The sequence below is a fragment of the Panthera pardus genome, unplaced genomic scaffold (genome assembly GCF_024362965.1).
Source record: "Panthera pardus isolate Hobbes unplaced genomic scaffold, ASM2436296v1 HiC_scaffold_10, whole genome shotgun sequence".
Taxonomy (NCBI): Eukaryota; Metazoa; Chordata; class Mammalia; order Carnivora; family Felidae; genus Panthera; species Panthera pardus.
The window spans coordinates 21,246,284-21,271,065 of record NW_026526655.1 but is presented as its reverse complement, the minus strand read 5'-3'; the positions used below and the strand labels follow the sequence as shown (position 1 = coordinate 21,271,065).

The 24,782-nt window shown below is 44.2% G+C and overlaps 1 protein-coding gene across 2 annotated transcripts in view; it reads right to left on the bottom strand.

Annotated features, from left to right (window-relative positions):
- The window catches only part of MREG (melanoregulin), a 61,635-nt gene that overhangs the window by 18,653 nt on the left and 18,200 nt on the right, over positions 1–24,782 (bottom strand). For both annotated transcript variants that reach the window (XM_053905103.1, XM_019446064.2), the window contains exon 2: positions 21,773–21,932. In XM_053905103.1, coding sequence (XP_053761078.1) covers positions 21,773–21,865 — 93 coding nt within the window. In that variant the 5' untranslated portion in view covers positions 21,866–21,932. The remainder of the gene's footprint in view (positions 1–21,772; positions 21,933–24,782) is intronic.

Genomic DNA, 24,782 nt, shown 5'->3' with positions numbered 1-24,782 from the left:
GAGGTAACCCAGTGAACCTCATTTACACACATCTAGGACTGAGTCAGAGGTGCATGTCCTGTGGGGGAAGGGCATCCTAGGGTGACCTTCTCGATGAACCAGAATGCTCTCTGCTTCATCTGAACCTCTGGATTGCCTATGTCTTTGAAAGTATTAGCAAACCTCGATACTGGCTGGGTAAGATCTATGATCCACGTGACTCTGATTTGACAATCTATGATTTGCTCACCCCACCCCTCCCCCATCACTTGACTCGGAAGTTCTAATTTCTCCATATGTTCCTTGTATACTCTAGACCTCTAAGTTATTGATATCCTTTTTAAGACCTGGAACTGCAAACTAAACTACTGCCCTAATCACACCAAGCAGGTCTCCAGTATATTGCAGCCCCATGAACACAACCCGAGTCCTACCGACCCTTTCACAAGAGGAAAAAGATGCTTACTCCCTTTGTCACCTGTCAGTGACAACACAGCCCCAGCAACACCTAGGAATTGTTATGCCAGTCCAAGCCCTACACAACTTTTTTCCTTACAATTCCAGCCTCCCATTCACCATTCACTGCCCTCTTCTTATACCTCTCTAACCTTCAGCTTTGTCTCCAGGGCTGGCTCCCCAACTCAAGCGTTTGGGGGCTACTCTGACAAAGCCTCATGCATGATGTGATGCTACAGCCTGAAGGCAAAATAATCGCTCAGGCAGAAGCAGTCCTGTAATTGCCTGGAAACAAACTGGCTAACACTTTTGTTTATAATTATCCCAGTCTTTCCTGGCTATTACAGACACAGGGATGACCCTGTGCCAAGCCAATTAGGAAGCTGCCTCGTGAATCCTCAACTCGGCAGCCATTTCCAGTTGTCAAGACCTTGCCTTCTCAATATCTGCTTGGTTCGTCATCAACATGGCAGGCGTTAGTTAACTCATGCAAAGCCCCTGACACAACTCCTGTGCAGTGGAAATCCCAGCATGGGAAGGGAAAACGGCGGTGTGCCATTAATCTACTACACATTCAATGTGTTTGGAAATTACAGTGTATTTTTTTAAATTGTGACTAATCTTACAGACAGGTCATTGTATAGTCATTTTCAAAAGGAAAAGAAAATCATCGGTAAATGAAAAATGTCTTGCACCCATAAATGAAAAGGCTAGAAGAGTCCTTCCGTTTCTAAAGAGGATCTCTTGCAAAGTATCACAAAGCAGGGCAGGGTCGGGGATGTCACAGGAAGTCTTCCTCAAAGCAGTTGGTTGTGTGCCCTTCATGTATGAAAAATTAAATCCACACAGGGGTGCCTGAGTGGCTCAGTCAGTGAAGCATCTGACTTTGGCTCAGGTCATGATCTCATGGTTCATGAGTCCCAGCCCCGTGTTGGGATTCTCTCTCTCTCCCTCTCTCTCCCTCTCCCCTGTTCTCTCAATCTCTCTCAAAAATAAATAAACTTTTAAAAAAAGAAAAAGTAAATTCACACAATCATTTGAGCAAAGTCTACTGAGTGCTCAAACCAACGGCAAAGCTTGCATGATCTCAGGACAGGGGGTAAATGTTTTAGTGTTTACAAGACATGAGGCCTCTGCCACAACTAACTCAACTTGGTCAACGTAGCACTAAAGCAGCCAAAGACAATATGCAAACAAATGGACATGTTTGTGTTCTGATAAGCCTGGATTTGGCAAAACAAAACAAAAAAACCTGGATTTGGCCTGTGAGCCACAGTTTGCCTGAAATGTAGAGAAAAATGTGGCACGGAGAATCAAATCGCCCAGTTTTACTCTCCGAAATGTCCAACCCCCTCAGGTCATGATCTCACGGTTCGTGGGTTCAAGCCCCGCGTTGGGCTCTGTGCTGGCAGCATGGAGCCTGCTTGGGATTTTTTCTCTCCCTCTTTCTCTTAATCTGTGCCTCCCACTCCTAAAAATAAATAAACTAAAAAAAAAGAAAGAAAAGGAAAGGAAAGGAAAGGAAAGAAAAGAAAAGAAAAAAGAAAAGTCCAAAGCCCATTGCAAGCACAGTGCATGTATCTTGCTCAAAGGACATAAATGAAGTCTAGCTCCGTAAGACACAGGACTAAGGGAATGCAACACTTAATGTTTCTTGGGCTAAAAGCCAAGTCACTGATCCATAGTTCACAGGTCTTTAAATATGGGGACTTTGAGGTCCTGTCCTTCATACCTCCCTCTAATAGACGGAAAAACAAACAAACAAACAAACAAACAAACAGGCCCAGAGAGGTTGTGTGGTCTGCCAAAGGTCGCACAGCAAATGAGCAGTTCAGTCAGGAGACAGAGTTGGGCCTGAATCCCAGGAATCCTTTCTGTGGCACCACCCTCCTCTTCCTGCCCTATGAAATAAACATCTGCTTTCCTTTTTCACAACCGTTGCCAAAGCCCCGGGGTGACAGGGTAAAGTGGATGAGCTCTCAAATTTGTGCCGGCAGGAGAGTCTTTTTCCAAATGATAGCTCACATAGAACCCCAGTATAAAACACATGCTCTGCCTGGTCAGAGCTCGTGGGGCACCCTGAAGGCATTGTGAGGATCAAGGAAACCAAGTAAAGACCAAGCAAAGAAGGAAAATCCTTTCCACACTAGGACGGAGGGATGGCAAAAGGGCGAGTGTCGGGAAGGGCAGTTCAAATGTGATTTTATTTATCGCCTGCTGCCCTCTCCATACTTCCAGTTTCCAGCACTCTCTCTGCTACTTTTCAGTCCTGCCCGGATGCCCAGGGCCAACCACGGTAGTGCCCCTCTCTCTCAACCTCCCCCTCCGTATCCCGCAATTGTTAGTCCTGGGTTCCATTCCTTTGAAAAAGTAATTTGGGCTGACCCTTTAATGATACTAATGACACGTAAATTAATTTTTGCTGAGACATAAAGCAATCAGTCTCTGACAAGAATTAATGTATTATTGCTTCCAGAGATCAGATTTGAGGGGTTTTTTAAAGTTTATTTATTTATTTTGAGAGAGAGAGAAAGCACGAGTGGGGGAGGGTCAGAGAGAGAGGAGAGAACAAGAATCCCAAAGCAGGCTCCACGCTGTCAGAGCAGAGCCTGATGCAGGGCTCGAACCCACGAACCATGAGATCATGACCTGAGCCAAGGTTGGACACTCAACCGACTGAGCCGCTCAGGCACCCCCAGATTTGAGTTTTAAAGGGCTTTTGCAATAGCACAACACAGTGTTTTTGATATTATGTGGGGTGACTCTTCCAAAGATGCCTGGGCAGGAGCCGGGGAGGCTGCCTGAGGTAAGGAAATCTTCACCCAGAAAGGTCTTAACTTCATCAGTTTTCTGGTAGATTTCATTGGTGGGTGGCGAAGAGTTCCAACTCTATTTTAAGAAGTTTAGAAACCACAGACAAGACACCAAAGCATTGGACCACGGTCAAGTTCTCAGCCTTGATGCCAACACAGAAGCTATTCTAAGGGCGTCAAGAACTGCGAGGCATCTGAGATTTGACTCCCTTACAAGGTAACAAGTTCTCCTGCCACAGTTTCATGAGATACGGCAAGAAAAAACCCCAAGAGATTCCTGGTAAGGAACAAAGGACCCAGCAAGAGCGGGTCGGCACTTTTTATGGTCGTTTCTCTGAGCTCCAATTCCAAAGCAGGAATGGGAAGGGGGTCAAATAATCCATGCACACACAGTAGGCTGTTTTATAGGAAAGGAACCCTAAACTGAGGGAACCTGAATTACTTTGTTTTATTTTTTTTTAAATGTTTTTTTTTATCTTTGAGAGAGAGAGAGACAGAGCATGAGTGGGGGAGGGGCAGAGAGAGAGGGAGACACAGAATCAGAAGCAGGCTCCAGGCTCCGAGCTGTCAGCACAGAGCCCTACGTGGGGTTCACTCTCACGAACTGCAAGATCACGACCTGAGCGCCCCCTGAATCTTTCATAATGAACAGTAAGCCTGCCTGCCCTTTGCTCCAGAGAGACGGCTACCTACATCTCCCACGCTGTTCACTATGTAAACACCCTTGAAAAGACAGTCCGGAACGAAAGGCAGGCAGTGCCTCCTGTCACAACGCATGCAGAAATCAAGAGACCCTCGGAGAATTCTCTCCCAACGTTCAAGGCCAGGCCTGCTTAGACTCCCAAGGAATGTGAGCTTCCCAGATTGGGAATAACAGGTCCATAGGAAAAGAACAAATCTTGCACAGGGCAAATGAGCATTTTTTTACTTGTTTAGCTTAGAAAATGCTCCCCATTCCTCTTAGAATAAAATTCAAAATCCTCGCCATACCCCAGCGGGCAATCCTGGTCTGGCCCTTGCTGGCTTCCCAGTGCCACACCACAGAGCCCCTTCCCTGTGTCCCTCTGCTGCAGCCACACGGGTCTTGCTGTTCCTGGCACACACCACGCTCCTTCCTGCCTCCGAGCCTTAGAGTCTGCCATTCCCTCTGCCTGGAATATTCTCCATGAGGCTCACTCTCTCACCACACTCAGGCCTCCCCTGCCCCACCCAGAGTCACTTTCTGTCTCCTCAGATTGTCTTATCTTTCTTCAAAGTGCTCATCACAACCTACTTTTTATGTATCTGTTGTCAGTCTCCCCTCAGTACAACATGAGCTCCCCCTGAGGGCAGACCCTTTGTTCACTACTATGCCCACAGATGCTACATCTGACCAGCAAAAGAAACAACTATTCGTAATCCTATCAATGGCATACCTACCGTTATGGGTTGAATTGCAAATTCCTATATTGGAGTCCTCACCCCCAGTACCTCAGACTGTGACCCTATTTGGAGATCGTGTCTTTAGAGAGGTAATCAAGTTAAAATGAGGTCATTAGGGTGGGCCCTAATCCAGTACAACTGGTGTCCTCCTAAGAAGGGGACATTTGCCGTGATTGGTTAAAAAACGTCAACTGCTATCCACCCTTGGAGGGAGGAATTCAGTACAAAATCATCGCTCTGAAAACACGTCGGTGTGTGCTCTTTCTAGTTTCTACATACCCAAAGGTGCTTTCTGTTCCCTGAATGTCACTTTAAAACAGGGAAAAAGATAAATACTATGTCATGGATTAAAATGTTAAGGTGAACGGGCACCTAGGTGGCTGAGTCGGTTAAGCGTCCGACTCTTGATTTCGCCTCAGGTCATGATCTCACGGTTCATGAGTTCCAGCCTGCGTGGGACTCTGCACTGACAGCTCAGAGCCTGTTTAGGATTCTCTATCTCCCCTTCTCTCTACCCCTCTACCCGAAATAAATAAGTAAACTTTTAAAAAATTTAAAGATAAAAAATAAAATGAAACGTTAAGGTGAGAATGGAGGCCTCCACGAAATGCTACATGTTTCTGGATGCGCAGCCATCAAAAGCCTGGATCCACCAGGGGCTGAGCCAGTTCCTCTCAAGGACCAGAACCTCACCTGGATCAGCTGACGTATTTACATAACAACAAGCCACAGCCGGCAAGCAAAAGGAACAGAGGGATGGATGAGACCCACAGCGGTCTGCTTGTTTCCCTTCCCAGTGGTTTTGCATAGACCTGCCTGCTCTCGGCTTCGGGTGGCCGGAAACAGAGTCGGAGGGGATGGGAAGCAGGAGAAACAAGAGAAGAAAACACCTTCCAAAACTAGGGCGGAGGAACAGGTGGAGCGAGTGGTATGAAGGGCAGTTAGTGTTTCAACACCAGCCAAGGATCTGCCAGCTAGACGGGAGATTGTTTCTCAGATGTCCCTGCCTTACCCAACACCAATGGGACAGCAAGGACACCCCGGCACCCCCAGGTAGTTACCCAACATTCTTGTGCAACTCACAGATGTGTTCCATGCTGCCTGCCAGCTCACGCCAGGGTCACCCCTCTAACAAGTCGGCCCCTGGGCCCCACAGAATCCTTGGGACATGAAGCCATCTGGCTCCTCTGGTGCCTTGGCCTCCATCCCTGGGGTCCTCATGCAGGACCTGTCCCTACCCCAGAGATCCTGCATCTCAAGGCGCGGAGCAGCACTGCCAACGTGGCGAGGCTGTTCCAACCCCAGTTCCGGGTTAGATAAAGGGTTAGTATCCAAAGTCTATAAAGAACTTATCAAAATCAACACCCAAAAAGCAAATAATCCAGTGAAGAAATGGGCAAAAAACATGAATAGACACTTTTCCAAAGAAGACATCCAGATGCCAAACAGACACATGAAAAAATGCTCAACATCACTCATCATCAGGGAAATACAAATCAAAACCACAATGAGATACCACCTCACACTTGTCAGAATGGCTAAAATTAACAACTGAGGCAACAACAGATGTTTGCGAGGATGTGGAGAAAGAGGATCTCTTTTGCATTGCTGGTGGGAATGCAATCTGGTGCAGCCACTCTGGAAAAGAGTATGGAGGTTCCTCAAAAAATTAAAAACAGATCTACCCTACGACCCAGCAATTGCACTACTAGGTATTTATCTAAGGGATACAAGTATGCTGTTTCGAAGGGACTCATGCACCCCAATGTTTCTAGCAGCACTATCAACAATAGCCAAAGTTTGGAAAGAGCCCAAATGTCCATCAACGGATGAATGGATAAAGAAGAGGTGGTATATGTATGCAATAGAGTATTACTTGGCAATCAAAAACAATGAAATCTTGCCATTTGTAACTACATGGATGGGACTAGAGGGTATTATGCTAAGCAAAATTAGTAAGAGAAGGACAAATATCATACGACTTCACTCATATGAGGAATTTAAGATACAAAACAGATGAACCTAAGGGAAGGGAAGCAAAAATAATATAAAAACAGGGAGGGGGACAGAATAGAAGAGACTCATAAATATGGAGAACAAACTGAGGGTTACTGGAGGGGTTGTGGGAGGGGAGATGGGCTACATGGGTAAGGGACATTAAGGAACCTACTCCTGAAATCATTGTTGCACTAGATGCTAACCAACTTGGATGTAAATTTAAAAATTAAAAAAAAATTTTTTTAATAAACAAATAAAACTTGATGCTGAGCTATATCAAATAAATAAATAAAAACAAATTCACCCCTGGACATTTTCGTCCCACTTCCTATGGTCCACTTCATCCTGACACATTACCCATCCCCTCCAGACTTCAGCCTGGAGAAGCAAAGGGTTTAACAGCTTAAAGGTATGTACTTTAGTCATTTCCCATTAGAAAAGAACCTGAAACCTTACTGCCTTTAGACAGGTCACAGCATCCATGATATAAGAAGAGGGCATTTTAGAATTAATTTTTGGAGACTGCCATGGTTGGGTTGAAAGGACCCATGGGCAACCCCGCTCGAGCATCCCTTGGTTCGAAGGTCTCTCTCTCCTTACAAGCTGTTGCCATTCCTGCTTCTACCTCCCTGAGAGCACCCGCAGACTATAAGTAATAGTTGGGAAAGGGGCCAGGGCTAATGGGTAAGAGGTCATAGTCATGAAGCATGGTCTATGTTTAGTAACACCTCAACTACAATGGACTTTTATCACCACCACTTTATACTTGGTTTCAAAACTTTCTGGTAAATTCACCAAAGCTGACAAAAAAGAGAAGAAGAGAAAAATCAGCTCAGACAGACTGGAGTGCGTTCAGCTGTAAAACTGAACAAAAATATTCTGGTTGTGCTTCAAACGACTCCCTCATCACTTGCTCAGTATCTGGGCCTGGTTAATCAGCAAGAGCACCTGATCTTCTGGTTCTTGGTTTGAAAAACTTGATTCCACAGCCAAGAATGGCAACACTGTGGCCCCAAAATACATTTCCCACCTGCTGGCGGCCTCCCTCCTACTGCAAAATATTATTTGCGGAAGAAGGAACGAGGTTAATTTTGACTCAGGTCTATTGAAATTTGCTCCAAGTTAAGTTTTGGAATAATAACAAAGACAACTACAATGTGATGTAAGAGCTTGGGCATGGCTTTACCTCACCTAATTTGTAATTAAACATGACAAGTATTTCAAGAGGGTGTATACCCAGTTTCTCTTCATGAGCCATGCGGCCTGCCTCTTATTGCAAAACCATGCACACAGCTCACTCCTGCACTGTAAGCAGCACGATCCTGTGGAACCAGGTAGCCAGGGCTAGGGCACCCAAATGGAAGAGCGGTTTTATAACAAGAAAAAGATGTTTCCTTCCAGAACACTTCAGGGATTTTAAGTCTGAGAAGCAGCAGATCTGGGCCCCCACCAGGACGCCATCGAGTTCAATCAAAACCAGAAAGCAAGCCAAGCTGTTCTTACAGAGAACTCTTCGGGAGCCTCCCGAAATTCCCCAGCCGAGCACATTCACATCATGAAGCCCCGCATGCCAGGATCCAGGACTCGCACAGGCGCTGTGCAATTAAGAGCCATTTTCGGTTATTCTACCATGAATGAAACCAACCAAAGGAAGGGGCGGGGGGGGGGGGGGTGAGGGGGAAGCGGGAGGTGAAGAAGCCAAAAATAAAGCCCTGTTAATTACCAACTGCACCAGGCAGTTGGAGGGGAAGGAGCTTCAGAGAAACAGCCCAATTTAGCAGAAGAATCTGACAATGTTGAAAAGATAAATACTGATTGCTTCACGCACTGTCTGCCTCAGTCCATTTCAGCAGAGTTCCTCAAAGTTTGCTCCAGCTCCTCGTAAATTAACTCTCATTCTGTCTCCCCACCACCACCACCCTCCCCTTCCCCTTTTTCCAGCACACCCTCAGTACAACACACAAAACAGTTTGGAAAGACCCAGCGAAACAGCCACCATAAAGGGTGCTATGAAATAATTACTGTACATGAGGTGTGTGTATATATATATATATATATATATATATATATATATATATATGAAGTAATACATGCATATGATCTAAAACTGTTTTCAGGAAGTACATGTTTCCCTGAAGTTAAAGGAAAGTAGAAGTCCCCCTCCCTGAACCCACTCCTCCTCCTCAGGGGTCACCATGACTAACAAGCTTACAGGTAATATTCCAGAAATTTCACTACTATGTATTAGCATTTAGCTTTTATACAAACAGGATGACATTATGCATATCCACTTAGCAATAGATCCTAACTACCTTTCCAAGTCAGTGCCTATAAATCCTATCTCATGATTTTTTTTAACTAGCACTTCATTGGATATTTTATTTCCAGCTTTTTACTTTTTTTTCCCACAACAATCCTGCAAAGAACATGTATCTGTTTAACCGCATGAGAATATCCATAGGATGGATTGCCAACAGAAAAGCTGCCGAGCGCACTGATTTCATTTAGATTCAATATTTAGGCTACTCCACCTTAAAAAGACTTTCAAACTGGTGAAATGTAGCCAAAATGACAAATGAGGAAGCAGAGGCGCTATTTTGATCACAAGGGATACCATTCTGGGGCAACAGCTTCCCATGGGCTCTCTCGTTTCTCAGCCAAGAGAAAAATGTAGGTCTTTACTGAATGCTGCCGCAGGCTGCTTGGGCAAAGATTCCTCAAAGCTCAACAGTCCCATTGCTTTCTGTGCCCTCAGGCCGGCTTTATGTATTAAATAATAAACCAAGAAAATGAGTTAAGACTTCCATTGCAGAGTGTGACTAACTATGGGCAGCAGGGACGGTATCAGTACTTGGTTGAGAAAACAGTCAAGAGGTCTCCTGGGAGAAAACGAGCTACAGTAGGACTCGTGGAGCCTCGGTGGTGCCTTAAGTTCTATTTGTAATCATCTGTGTGCTTCACTTGGACTACAATGTCTAGAGATCCCTCCTTTCTATTCTTAATCTGCTGACTCTGTGTGGGTATTTGCCTAGCCTCTTCACCAAGTTGAGCCTTTATTTGAAATACTTCTCTTGCTCTCAGCCCCAGATTCATCCACTATTACATTAGTCCAGATTTCTCTTGATTCCACATTCTGCTGCCTGCCCTCCTAAATCCATGCCTGTGTCCAGTGCCTGAGGCTACTGTTCACCTAGGGGTGATGTTCAGAAATATCTATCTACTACCATCAAGGGGCAAGGTGTCTAACCAAATTACATGAATAACTTTATACTGGAGATGAAAGCATCAGGTTATCATTATCACATCTGGAGGACAATGGTAGTGAGCCTAGTATATGCAACATACTTAGAGCAGCACCTGGTACACAGTAAGTGCTCCATAAATGTCACTTGCCATGATTCCTTTTCACCAAGCTACCTTCTGGTCTGGTCACTGATTTCCCTTACAGATTTCATTATAGAGGAGAGACTGCACTGACCAATCAAGTTTATGGCCCACTAAACAGTTATATATATTTGGGTTTATACAACAGTCTCTTGTGAATTTGGTTACCGTGAGTAAAACCCCCTGGGATGGTTAATTAGATGTCAACCTGTCTGGGCCACAGTACCCAGGTATTTGGCCAAACATTATTGTGGATGTTTCTGGGAAGGTATTTTGGGGATGAGATTAATATTTTAATTGGTATCCTCTGAGTAAAGCCGATTACCCTTCATAATATGGATGGACCCTAACCAAACACTTGAAGGCTTTAATAGAACGAAGGGTAATCTTCATGCAAGAAGGCAAACTGCCTTTGGACTTGAACTGCAATTCTTCCCTGATTCTCCAGCCTGCCAGCCTCCCTCATCAGATTTTGGATTCACCAAGCCTTCACAACTGTGAGCCATTTCCTTAAAATAAATATCTTTCAATATCTATAGATAGATAATAGATACATGGTAGATAGGTAGGTAGACAGATGATAGATAGATAGATAGATAGATAGATAGATAGATAGATAGATGATAGATATATGGTAGATAGGTAGATAGATAGACAGATAGTAGATAGATAGATAGATAGATAGATAGATAGATAGATAGATGATAGACGATAGATATATGGTAGATAGGTAGATAGATAGACGATAGATAGATAGATAGATAGATAGATAGATAGATAGACAGATCCTGTTGTTTTTTTTCTCCGAAGAACTCTAACACCCTCTCTGTGTTCGTATAGCTCTATGTGCCCTGAAAAATTCAAGTTCAAAATTTGCAAAGCTGATCACCAGATGTTGGGCAGAAATGACACCACATGCAGTACTGAAAGCCTGTGAGCTTCGCATGAACAACCGACCAGCTTCCCTCACATACACACCCATCACACTGACCTAAGAATAGCCATGAACCTGGAAGTGGGTCTTTTTATGAGGAAAGTAGAAAGTAGAACTTAATAGAAGTATCGATCAACCAGTTAGTTCTCATACTGAGTTGAGAGGTGGGGATATAGGAAGGACAGAAAAGAACTTTCCTACATTGTTGACACTAAATTAACATCAAGACTAAAAAACAATTAGCCTTTCAGGTATGTGAAAAAACAGACAAGACTTTAACTCTAAATCAAACCTACTTGATTCATCGTTAGACATGTAATTTTTTAAATGTTCATTTTTAGAGAGACCGACAGACAGAATGAGAGAGGGAAGGACGGGCAGAGGAAGAGGTAGAGAGAAAATCCCAAGCAGGCTCCATGCTGTCAGCACAGAACTGGACGTGGGGCTCAAACCCATGAACGATGAGATCATGAGCTGACTGAAATCAAGAGTGGGATGCTTAACCAACTGAGCTACCCAGGCACCTCTAAACACATCATTTTTAACAAAATTAACCAATAAATAAACACAACAGGCAGAATTTGAGCCTCTGTTGAAACAAATCATGTATATCAACTTTGAAAAAATAATCACACATTGGAGTTTCCTTAAGAGGGAAATAAGTTGGACAGTGTCTTATACTTTTTCTCCAAAGTTCTATACCTACCCATTTATTTGAACACCTGTTTATTACTGGTCACATTTATTTTTTAATTTTTTAAAATGTTTATTATTTGTTTTTTGAGAGAAAGAGACAGAGCATGAGCAGGGGAGGGGCAGAGAGAGGGAGACACAGAATCCTGAACAGGCTCCGGGCTCTGAGCTGTCAGCACAGAGCCCGATGCAGGGCTCGAACTCACAACTATGAGATCATGACCTGAGCCAAAGCCGGACACTTAACCGACTGAGCCACCCAGGCACACCTAATCACATTTAAAATAAAAGATAAAGAATGGGGCACCTGGGTGGTTCAGTCAGTTGAGTGTGTCCAACCCTTTATTTCAGCTCCTAAATCTCTCCCCTCTCTCTGCCCCTCCTCTGCTCATGCTTGTTCTCTGTCTCTCTCAAAATAAATAAAACATTAAATAAATAAATAAATACATACATACATACATACATACATACATACATAAATACATAAATAAATAAATAAATAAATGGCAAAGAAAATCATTCTCCACTCCACAGTCAAGGGTAGTGAATGCTGAGTCAGAAACTCATTTCTGTTTGGACACCATCAAGAAAAGTCACTGAACCTCGTTTTAATAAATACCCTGTCCACATCAACAGACTGTGGTGAGAAGGCAGGTAATGCATGAGAGGGCACCGCGACTGTATGACCAGCAGGCACCTCTGATGATCTCATTTGTCCTAGCAAAAAACAAAGTTACTGGAGGCTTAACTTGGTATTAATCCCTGGTGTTTCAAATTTATAAGCGGTCAACTGTAATTTGTAAACATTACAACGTTGAGGCACTTTCATGTTTTCAGCTTCTTCTCAGACTCAATTGGTTTGTGTAAGTTGTAAAAAAAAAGAAAACTAATGGAAAAATACAATTGCTATCAATGAAGCATCCTGCACCTGCTTGCCAATAAATATGTGGCCTTCCTTCTGGAAATTTCGACTTCACGAGCACACTAACTCCGGAAACACGGACATGCAGCCACCGGTTACCGGAACAGTGAAGTTCTGGATGTGGAGGAAGCTGGACTGCTTCCTGCCCATCCCCCTACTGCATTTTCCTGGAGATCCCCAAGTCCACGTCCCTCCTCTGTTTCATTGACTCGTCAGTGCTCTCAAGGTGCATTATCTACTGGCTTGCATGTATCTCTCCGGGGCCTAGAGGAAAGAGGCCCAGGAGGACGGAGTCTAAGGGACGGCGAAAGAAAGAGGCCTGGCTATTCCAGTGTAGTATAGGGATGCCCAGAAAAATAGAGCAGAATTTAGGCACGACAAGAAAGCTCCCCCACCCCGCCCCAGTCTTCTGTCCTCTCTACTTCCTTTCCACAACCAAGCAGCTCAGAGGGAGGGTCCACCAGACATCAACCTCTTCTGAGTTTACGGCCCTAATGCGGACACTTAGCAGCAATGACCGGCCACAACTGAACCCACTCTATGTGGATGGGGAAACTGATCAATCTGGAGCCATCAGCTGTTCTGTTGATCAATCTGGAGGTTAAGAAAGGTGACCGAAATAACAACTGTTAGCAAGGATATGGAGAAATTGGAACCCTTCGGCAATGATTTAAATGAGGATCCAAAATGGTGCAGCCTCTGTGGAAAACAGTATGGTGGTTCCCCTAAAATATTAAATACAGACATTCCATATGATAAAGCAATTGTACTTCGGGGCAAATACCCAAAAGAATTAAAAGCAAGAACTTACATAAATATTTGTACACCTGTGTTCGCGGCAGTATTCCTCAGGAAGCAGGTCAAGTGCCCGTCAACGAATAAATGGGTAAACAAACTGTGGTTTGTACACATAGTGGAATATTATTCAGCTTTAAAAAGGAAGGAAATGCTGACACCTGCTACGACGTGAATGAACCTTGAGGACATTATGCTAAGTGAAGTGAGCCAGTCACCAAACGTCCAGTCTTGTACAATTCCACTGGTATGAGCTACCTAGTCGGATTACTAAAGACACAAAGGAGAATGGTAGTTACCAGGAGCTAGTGGGGAGGAGTAATGGAGACTTCTTGTTTAACGGGTATAGAGTTTCGTTTGGGAAGATAAAAATGTCCTGAAGATGCATCAAGGGGAAGGTACTCAGGCCACTGAACTGACACTTAAAAATGGTGAAAATGGTACATTTTCTATTTTATGTTATGTACATTTTACAATGAAAAAAAGAAAGGTGATCCTATGACCCAGCTTGTCTAGGGCAGCCCCAGTTTGTATCTTTGGCCTGGCATACTTCATATTAGCACCTCCTTCTCTTTACTTGAGACTTGTGACCGTCCCAAACGGGACTGCAACCAGCACGACAACTCTAATGTTAAATCACCATTCAGTGTCTCCCATCCAAGTACTTACCAGGCCCGACCCTGCTTAGCTTCCGAGATCAGACGAGATCGGGCGGGTTCAGGGTGGTATGGCCGTAGACACTATTCAGGGTCTCTAGCTGAAACATGGGATGGGTATAACTCCCACCCCCAAATCTATCTACCTCCAAAGCCCGTGCTTTCTACCAGCTCACACCCTAATCAATATCTAATGATTTTCCCTGTCTACATCAAGCTTTCTAATATTTATTATTTCAACTCTGCTGGCTTACATAGACCTTTGATGTGCTACCTACTTCATAAAAAACATCACCTTACTGCTAATCTCCAGAAACGGGCATATATGTGTGTGTGTGTGTGTGTGTGTGTGTGTGTGTGTGTGTGTGTGTGTGTGTATATACACACACATATAATGTTTTGTGTCTATTTGCTTACTTTGAGAGAGAGAGAGAGAGAGTGCAAGGGGAGAGGGGTAGAGACAGAGGAGAGAGAGAATCCCAAGCAGGCTCTGCACTGTGAGTGCAGAGTCTGACGCAGGCTCGATCCCACGAACCTCAAGATCATGACCTGAGCCGAAATCAAGAGTTGAACACTCAACCGACTGAGCCACCCAGGTGCCCTTGCTTATATATATATTTTTTTTAAAGTGGGTGGACAAGAATAGAAAGGAACATCACAGACCAACAGAATGCCTTCTGGTGTGGTCCAGTGGACTTCTGAACATGGAATGGTTCCTGGGGTATTAAAAAGTCCCAAAGCAACAGCATCTGGAGGATGTTACACGCAGTGGCCAATACAGATTGACATGAAACACTACGGAATCACTCTGTGACTCCACTGATACAGCGTGTGTGATATCAACAAACACAAAGACCAGAGCATCTACTTGAGGCAGGAAGTCAGCATCCGTTTGGTAAGTTCCTCTTTGACCAAAAAGATTCCACTGAGGCTATTTTCTAAGCTCACTAGAGAGATGGGAGCAGTGTTTCCCTACTGGCTTCTGGGTCATCCAGATTGAGCTGGGATCCCAATTTCACCACTCATTTCCTCCAGCACCGTGCACAGATGACTCAAAGTCTCTAATCTTATGTGTCAAAATGCCTCCTTCGTGGGGTTACTGTGAGAATTCAGTATTCGCCTGTAGAGTATGCTGCATGCTGCTTAGCACACAGCATAATAATACTGCCACCTAGAAACCAGAGGGTAAGACCACTTGATTCTCAGATCCTTATAAGCATTTTTATTCTCTCCCCCGCTAACCCAAATATTCAGCAGCACTAGCAAAGTAAGGGAAAGAATGGCTGCATTCAACAATCCAGATGATCTGGGTTCCCAAAGAAAAAGGCCTTTGGGAGAACCCAGAGTTATCTGGAGAATTGCCTCAATGTTCCCCTATTCTGCTCTCCATGCTCGGCATAAAGCTTGCAGTCCCTTCTCCAACAGTAGCCAACGTTCACCCACTTCAGCACAGGTCCTGTCCCACATGTGTGGACCTGTGCAGACAGTCACGCAGAGCCCAGCTGGACTATCCCGGTCCTCGAGGGCTCTGAAGTTCTGTGGCTGGTACATGATCCTCTCCACCACCCTCCCTCTCATTGCCTCACATCCTCCGACCAGATACTCCACTCAACTCTTGCTCTGTCTTTCTTTCCCTTCAGTACCAGGGATATGACAGGCTAAGCGTATCATCCAGACACTGCCAACAGCCCCTGGGAAGGTCTGTTGCTAATTTAAACGTTTTATAGGACCTGTTTACAAAGCCTGCCAACACTCTTCAAAGCAGAATCCCGACACACAGGAAGAGCAAACAAACTGTACACCAGGAACATTTTATGTTTTTGCTTCTGTGGTCTTAGAAAACATAATACCACGTGTGTAGCTGCTCCCCAGGGTCCAGCAAAGTGGGGCCTTTATGGGATCACTCCAGCTACACAAGCATCTAATGTTCACAGGGATCCTGCTGCTGGTGTATAAATACTGCCTTGCTCAGTGACAGGGAGGCAGGCATTGGTCATGAGAAGAACATACGTTTCTGAGCACGTGATGACTTAAGAGCTTGAAGATAGGCATAGAGTGGCACCTGGGTGGCTCAGTCAGTTAAGCGTCTGAGTTTGGCTCAGATCATGATGTCGTGGCTTGTGAGTTCGAGCCCAGCATCTGGCTGTGTGCTGATAGCTTGGAGCCTGGAGCCTGCTTCAGATTCGGTGTCTCCACTGCTCCCTGCCCCTCCCCCGCACTCTCTCTCTCTCTGTCTCTCTCTCAAAAATGAATAATGTTAAAAAAAAATTTTTTAAATAGGCATAGAATTTCTATCACTGATTACACCAAATACACATTACCAATGTTGCACCAAATAGTGCTTAAAAGTGTTCGGAAGAACGATCTGGTTTTTAGCATTTATTTTCATAGAGAAACAGGTATAAAAAAGTCTTTTTTAGCAGAATAAAAATGTTGACTGCTACTGAACCCTCAGAAGAGACACCAAATAACCTAAGTCAGAGAACACCAAACAAAGTGGAGAAGGGATGGAAGGGAACAAGAGAAACCGTCTTGGAGCCATTAAAACAGAAGCCCGGGATAGGAGCCTTAACTACTGCCATCAGCATGGATTAGCACCTCCCCCGCTCCCCTGAAAGCTCTGCTATGTCACAACCAAGTAAGTCAGGATCCTCAGACTCAACATAGCTCTTGTCCCACTGATCTGAGAATGCTGTTCACTCCTCTGGCATCAAAACAAGTCACAGAGAGAGACTTGGGCCAGACGTGGCTCACCCATATTGACATCTGCCTCGAATTGCAGACAGTGTCTATTCCTCTCTCGCGATTTCAATCGTGGTGCTCTTTACAAAGGACCTCTCTGGATTCACAAAGCCAAGACTCAAATCTCAGCTTCACACTTTCGGCTGTGTGGCCCCGGGCAGGCGGCTTCCAAAAGAAACAGCAACGGTACCTGCCTCACTGAGTTGTTGTGCAGAGGACACGGTTAGTATATGTAAAGTGGCTGAACAGTGCCTGGCACTGTTTTCATTATTATTAATATCTTGGAGGACAAGACCACAATGATTAAAATTATTTATACAAATAAATAAAAAAGAGGCACTGAAATTTCATAAGCCATCATTAAGCTCCCTAGAGCTGGGCGCACTATATGAAATACGATTAGTTTAACGAGAATAAGCTAACGACACTGAGTTAGTGGCAGTACTTACTCGCAAACAGAAAGTATTTCACAGCATCATTCAAAGTCAAGAGCAGTAAGTTTTCCACTGCTTGGAGGTCTGTAGATGGATCATTTCTTCTACCGGAAGTCTGTTACCAATGAGCTTTTGAAGCTTTTGCAAATGAAAGTGCATTCTATTCGGTTGCAACAAATGTTACTTTTACATCTTCTGTCAGTGCAAGTCACTCTAAGTTCATGCTTTTGCTTCATGATTTACTCTGCATATACTTCTTTTCTGATTTTTTTTTTCATTTTGGGAAAAGGCTGCAAATTTAGCCTTCACTATCTGCAGCATTTCCTCAACTAGGGGAATGGAGATAGTACACACACAGTTTTGAAATTATTTTTCATTTTTCAGAGACTTGCGAATACGGACATTCTCGGCATGCTACTGCTACTCAAGGGAAAACATAACGTTCAGTTTCCCTGAATACCTTGTTTGAGCTTCTGAATGGTACCATGCAGGCATCTCTAGGGTTTCTTATACCTTAGTAGGTAGAATTTGTTTTCGGGGCGCCTGGGTGGCTCAGTCGGTTGAGCGGCCGGCTTTGGCTCAGGTCATGATCTCACGGTCTGTGAGTTCGAGCCCCGCGTCAGGCTCTGTGCTGACAGCTCAGAGCCTGGAGCCTGTTTCAGACTCTGTGTCTCCCTCTCTCTGACCCTCCCCCATTCATGCTCTGTCTCTCTCTGTCTCAAAAATAAATAAACGTTAAAAAAATAATAATAATAATAAAAAAAAAAGAATTTGTTTTCCTTTAGGGGCACCTGGGTGACTCAGTGGGAGAAGCATCTGACTCTTGATTTAGGCTCAGGTCATGATCTCACAGTTCAGGAGTTTGAGTCCCACATTGGGCTCTGCACTAACAGCACAGAGCCTGCTTGGGATTCTCTCTCTCTCTCTCTCTCTCTCTCTCTCCCTCCCTCCCTCTCTGCCCCTCCCCTGCTTGCACATTCTCTCTCTCATTCTCTCTCTCTCAAAATAAATAAATAAACTTAAAAAATTGTTGTTTTTCTTTCAGAACTAAAATCCTGTTTTATTAACATTGTGCTAGTTTTATCCTTTGTGAAAAAGAAAATGAGCAACAGTAACAAACAAGGAACTTATTCAAAACTTAAAACACAAGCCCACGGGCTTCCCACTTCTACCTACTTAATCAATGGTGGATTCATTGTTCACTCATACTAGACAACATAACAATAATAATACGTAGTAGTCACCCTTGTTGTAAATGTTCCCTAAGCATTTGCAGCCCATACACACATTTTGTTAGCTGACACGTTTTTTAATCTAAAAATCTGGACATTTTATACGTAAATCTGGATTTTCAGCTTCCCTTAAGAATCAAAAGCTCTAGGACTTCCAGATCCACATTTTCAGCCAGGCCACCAGCTCTCTGGAGCCCAGCAGCTGTGCCCCTTACACATCGTGTGAGCCTCCAATACTCTTCAATTTTGCGGCCCCCACTGCCTTCTCCTACGTTCCTCCAAGTGGGGGCGCCGTGGCCATTCCAGCATCCTCTTTGACCCAGCAGTTCTACTCCCGAAAAAAATCTACCAAAGGTCATGTGAGTCTATACGGATATTCACAGCAGCACTGCCTCAATACACCCGAATCCACATGAACATTCGTAGGGCCTGCTTGAATAAACGATGGCAAATCCAGGTAAGAGAATACTAGGGACCCCTCCCCCAAAGCAATGACATAAATCTAGAGCATCCTGAAGTGGATCTATGTCTAAAACATATTACTGAGTAGAAAAAAGCAAGGTGAGGAACAGTAGGTAATGTGGGGGAAAAGAATATGTATATTAATATATGCTTTTCTATACATTTCAAATTTTTGGAAGAAAATATGAGAAACCTTTTTTAACCATGTGTACATATTACATAGACATATATAATATATAATAATACCTACTCATATAATAAGATTACATACAAAATATATACAATATATATAATATAATGTATATATATAATATATACCTTTTGTATATATACATATATATTTTATACTTAGTAAAAGGAAAGACCATGAGCAGAGATATGTGTTTATTATTTTTTATATATTTATTATATATATATAATATATACGCCTTGTGTGTGTATATATACATATTTTACACTTAAGAAAGTACCATGAGCACAGATACGCGTATACTTTATAAATAATATATATACTATGTGTGTGTATGTATATATATTTCACACTTAAAAAAGGAAGTACCATAACACAGATATGCATATACTTCATATATATACATTATATATATATAATATATATATACCTTCTGTACATATATATATTTTACAGGTAAAAAAAGGAAGCACCGTGAGCAGAGATATTTCAAATCACTTCACGTGTGGTTATCATCAATCTGTGTATTATTTACTTGACTGCCGTCTCAGTTTCAGAGTACCTGCAAAGCTGAGCCTGACTCCAGTTCTCAGGCGAGGGGAAGAAAAGGCCTCCCGCGTGGCCCTCCACCCAGGCCCAAGAGCAGAACAGAGATGACTCAACAGGCCACTTGGGAAGCTGTGCTTTTCCACAGTATTTCACAGCTTGCATTGTCTTCCGCACTGGCTTTCCAACAGGAAGGACAAACGGGAGCAGAGAGGCAGGAGCTCCTCCAGGGAGAGCTGCCGGGCTCAGCTCCAAACACCCCTTCCGGCCCCTTCCACACTTACTTGGGGCCTTGGAGAGAGGGGTGTGCCGTGTATTAATGGCCCTGTTGCTGTTACCCGCGTTGGGCATGGTGGGGGCATGGAGTCTATTCTCACCAGCAGAAAGAAACCCTAGCTGGTCAGCCCAGTTCAGCGGAGTAAGGGGTTGGCTCTTCTCACCAAGGGAAAGCAAGGTGACGCATTCCTGTCCGTATGCTCGAGGAGGGCGGCCAGGCAGCAGTGCTCGGCCCCAGCGGCTTTAGGATGTGCTTTCGGTGTTACTAGGAGAGAAGCGAATTGTGCCAGGGACAGGGGATGCCGGGGACAGCCAGGAACACAGCCACTCGCAGGATGCTAGGCCCCTGAGTTAAACCCTGTGACAAATGTCCAGCAGAGGCTGTCCTCTCAGCACTCCATACCCAAGAAAGGACTCTCATCAACAGCCCCTGCGGACTTTCCAAGCCCGCCCTCCCCCTGGGCGTCAAAAACCAGACGCAACTTTCAGCCCTGCCCCCACCCTGCGATGCCCCCCTCCACACTCATTTCTAACCCCCAAAAGTATCCAAGCCGCACCAGAATAAAGCACATATGGAACTTCTAAAAGTTATCACTTCCTGCTAATGCATGTTTGGGGGGGGGGGGGGAATAGTTAGCAATTAATTAGCAAAAATAAAGAAACCTAGATAAGGAACAGATGACTACGCCCCCCCCATCTCCCGCCACCTGCCCCCAACAACACACATACACCCTCTCTGGTACTTGATTTCAGAGCCAGCGCCTGGGGTTTGCAATGTCCCTACTCTTAGTTACTATAAGATACAAAGTAAAACATGCAGGTCTATAGTTAATACAGATATCTACTCAGAACTAACTGATGAACGCAGAATTTAGAGAAAACCTAGGTAGTATTATGTGGAAAATTACACCCACAATACTATATTATATTGTATTTATATATAGTACTATAATAAGAAAATAAAACATGACCCCCCTCTTAACTTACTAGAGTTCTCTCCTTTTCAATATTCTAGTGTTCCTGTACCAGTAACTTGGGGGTAAGAGTTCATTAGGAGTGTTTCCAGCACCTGCCATTATCCATTTATCAAAACCCTTAGAACATATGCTACAAAGAGTGAACCCTGACATACTGTGGACTTTAGCTAGTAATAATGTATCAATTCTGGCTGTAACAAATGTAAGTCACTGCCGTAGTGCAAGACGTTAATAATGAGGGAAACTGTGGCCCCTGGAAGGAGTGGCTGCACTTTTCTGCTCTACTTCTCTAAAACCTTAAAACTGCTCTGAAAAAGTAATAATTTTAAAAATTGCTACTAACAAAAAAAAAAAAGATGGATTTCATGCCTCATCACAAAAGTTATGATACGCTGCCATTTAATCAAGAGGCACAATTTAACAAGCGATAAACAGGAAAAAGAAATAAAACGAATTCAGGCTCCACTGATTCACAATTAGTGATAACACAAAATATCCTTCAGCGTCAGTCTGAATCTTCTAACTGTGGCTTGCTACACAACCGGAAAAATTACAGAAGCACCGGTTAAGCCATGCAAGATGATAAACTGTCTTCACCACCTTCAGCAACACTGCTTTGCTGTTTCTGTAACCCTTGCATAATTGAGGTAATAACTGGAAGTCAGTCTTATCTGTTTATCGAGCCGGTCTACCAGGACCAGCTATAATTAGCAACCACAGGCTGCTAAAATACCTGCCCTCATTCCAAACATCTCCCCTTTCCTTCTTTTCTTTATTCCCAGCTGGCCTTCTCACTCACCGCTATGTGTTACTGGCCATTGTCATCGGCACACAGCAAGATCTCAAAAGGGGCTTGCTTACCTCTGAATCCTTGGCCTGCTGATTTCGAACGACTATCAAATTGTACAGGATTCGGTCGTCGTCTGCCTCTGTGTGGGACGCATCGTGAGGCATGCTCCACAAATTCTTTTCATCATCTCTCACCAGCGTTGCTCCAAATGAAGAATATGGATTGCTATCACTGTGGTGTTTAAAAAAAAAAAGGGTATAAGCATTTCATAATGTATGTAATATATATAACATATGCATCCCATGTATGTAACATATGATAACAATAAAAGGTACACTATATACCCTATAATATAAAACATAATATATAAATACATATATTTCTAATGACAAGGTATGAATTATTGTCTCCAATAATTAAGCAGAGCACAATAGAACAATTTTAAAAATCACTTTGAAACTGGCAGAGAACAAAGCCTGGGTGGCTCAGCCGGTTAAGCGTCAGACTCTTTGACTTCAGCTCAGGTCATGATATCACGGTTCATGAGTTTGAGCCCCAAGTTGGGCTCCTCACTGACAGCACGGAGACTGCTTGGGATTCTTTCTCTCTCTCTCTCTCTCTCTCTCTCTCTCTCTCTCTCTGCCCCTCCCCCACACATGCAATAAATAAACAAATAAAAATAAATAAGTAACTTTGAAAAAGGCAGAGAACAGACCAGACACCTGGGCAGAGGTAATTTTACTATGTTAAACATGAAATTTAGCACTACATATCCCAGCAACAAAAACATGAAGGAAAATCCAATGGGAGAATAAAATTCTCGTGAGATTAAAAGAAGAAAACAATTCACAAGAAGAGGTGAACCTTTCACCGGCTCTGAATTCAAGGAAGCACCATAAATTTAGAGCACAATGGCACGGAATAGCCACCAAACTCCTTACCAGAAAATGAAGTGATAAAAATACGCGTATGCAAATACTTCCAGTAAACAATGTGGATGTTGAGTAAGAATTTCAGTAGCCCCCTTCTTGTATGTTTGCTTAATGATTTACCATTCACAAGGTGGTATCCGTGCTTGGGCTTATGGAGGAGGTGAGCCGCAAAGTGTCATACTCAGGACATGCTTGAACGTGGCCCTGGTTACCTTGTGTGGGACGCACAGGGCGGGTCATGCTGAGGCTACTTCCTTCATCTAATTATATGTATGAAGCACTGACTTCATGTTAATCACAGGGCTCAGTAAAACTGAGTGAAACAGACATGATCCCGGTCCTTGGACCTCACTTACAGCCCAGGGAGGGGAACACATTAATGATCAGGTGACTATATAATGAAAAACGGGGTAGGTGCTATAAAGGGGGAGTTCAGGGAGCCTTGAGAGGCAGTGGGAGAAAGCATCAGGTAGACATCATAAAGAAGGGGTGCTTGAGCTTTAAGTTGAAAGAACTATGTTCTAGGCAAATGAAACAACACATTCAAAGGCCCTGGGGTGGGAGGGAGCAGGGTGTAGGAATTGGAAGAAAGAGAACATTGGTGACAAAGTGATTTGGCCACAGTGTTTTCTAACATTGACTAGAAATGTGGTCTTTATTCCTAAAAGCAAGGTAAGATGTAAAAGGGCTTCAAACAGGATGTAATATGACATGCATAGAATTACATGTTCAAAGCCCTTTCTGGTTAAAGTGTGGAGAACGCTTTAGAAGGCTGAGAGTGGATCTGGGAAATTCATTAACATGCAAGAGAGGTAACTCAGGTGAGACACGACAGATATGAGGATTAGAACAGTGGTGTAGAGAAAAGCACACTATTCGGGAACGTGGACAAGGTAGGAGCTCTCCGGCTTGTTCATCTGGATGGTGAGGGCTGTCATTTTCTGGAGCAGAGCTCTAGAATGTCCCGTGATCGTGGGGTGGCCAACACACCTGCAGATGTGACGTGAGACAATGACAAAGGAGGACCAGAAGAAGACTCCCAGATAAGCAGACGACCCCTGGGAAGGAGGGATAGGAGTAGCTGACAGACGGGCTGGAGGTCAATATTGAGATTTAAACAGAAGCTAGCACTGGGGAAATCTTGTAATAGGAAGCGAAGTACTAGTCAGCAAAATGGGGTTCAGCAGCAGCAGGGGTGTGGGGGTCAGGCTACCAATCAGAGACTCAGACTTAGGAGAGCTGGCCAGGACCCACTTGTAAAAACTGGAGGAAAGGTGGGGATGGGGTTTTCGCACCAAGGCCATCAGGAGGCCAGCTATCTACATCAGACAGAGGGTTGAGACACCGGACCCTCAAATCCCTCAAGCTGCATGGTGGAGTGTAGGGGCTGGGACTGGACGAAGAGGTCAGAGCATTCCAGAAAGGGGCCACCTGTGGGGAAGCAGACACAGCACAGCCACACTGTTATCAGTCTCCCTGCCTTCACATACGCTGCCCGACATGCAAAGGCTGAAACGCAGAAAGCCCTTCTTCTTAAGAGTGGTGAGCCAATGAAAGAGGACACAAATGAGGCCTCGGTGCCCTGGCCACCCAGGCTTTAACGAGCATGTCAGATTCCTTCCTTCCTTCCTTCCTTCCTTCCTTCCTTCCTTCCTTCCTTCAGTTGTTTATTCGATGAACATGGAATGGATGCCTGCTGTATACTGGGCACTAGGCTGGGTGTTTTGGGGGGACTTGAAACCAAAGAGGACATTGCCCCTGCCCTTAGCGTAACTATAATGTAATGAGAAAGTGAAATTTTAAAAAGTTAAGTATAAACAGAATGTCGTAGGAGCAGAGAAGGAGTGACAACCTGTGTGTAGATAGGAGTTCAAGAAAGGTTTCATGAAGGTGACATCTAACCCAGACCTGACGAAGGCACAGCCTGTCGTCAGGAAGAGAAGCCCAGGGAAAGGAATTCTTGCAGAGGGAACAGCAGGAGCAGCACACAGAGGCTTGAGGGGCCCACGGGGCTGGGGAATTTCCAGCGTCCCTGAGTGGTTCCACCACGCGGTGCACGCACACAGGGAAACGGAGGGGTGGGAAGAAGAAAAGGTCATTTGGGGTCAGACTGATGACAGTGCTGGGGCTCGGGCTTTAGTCTCTGATC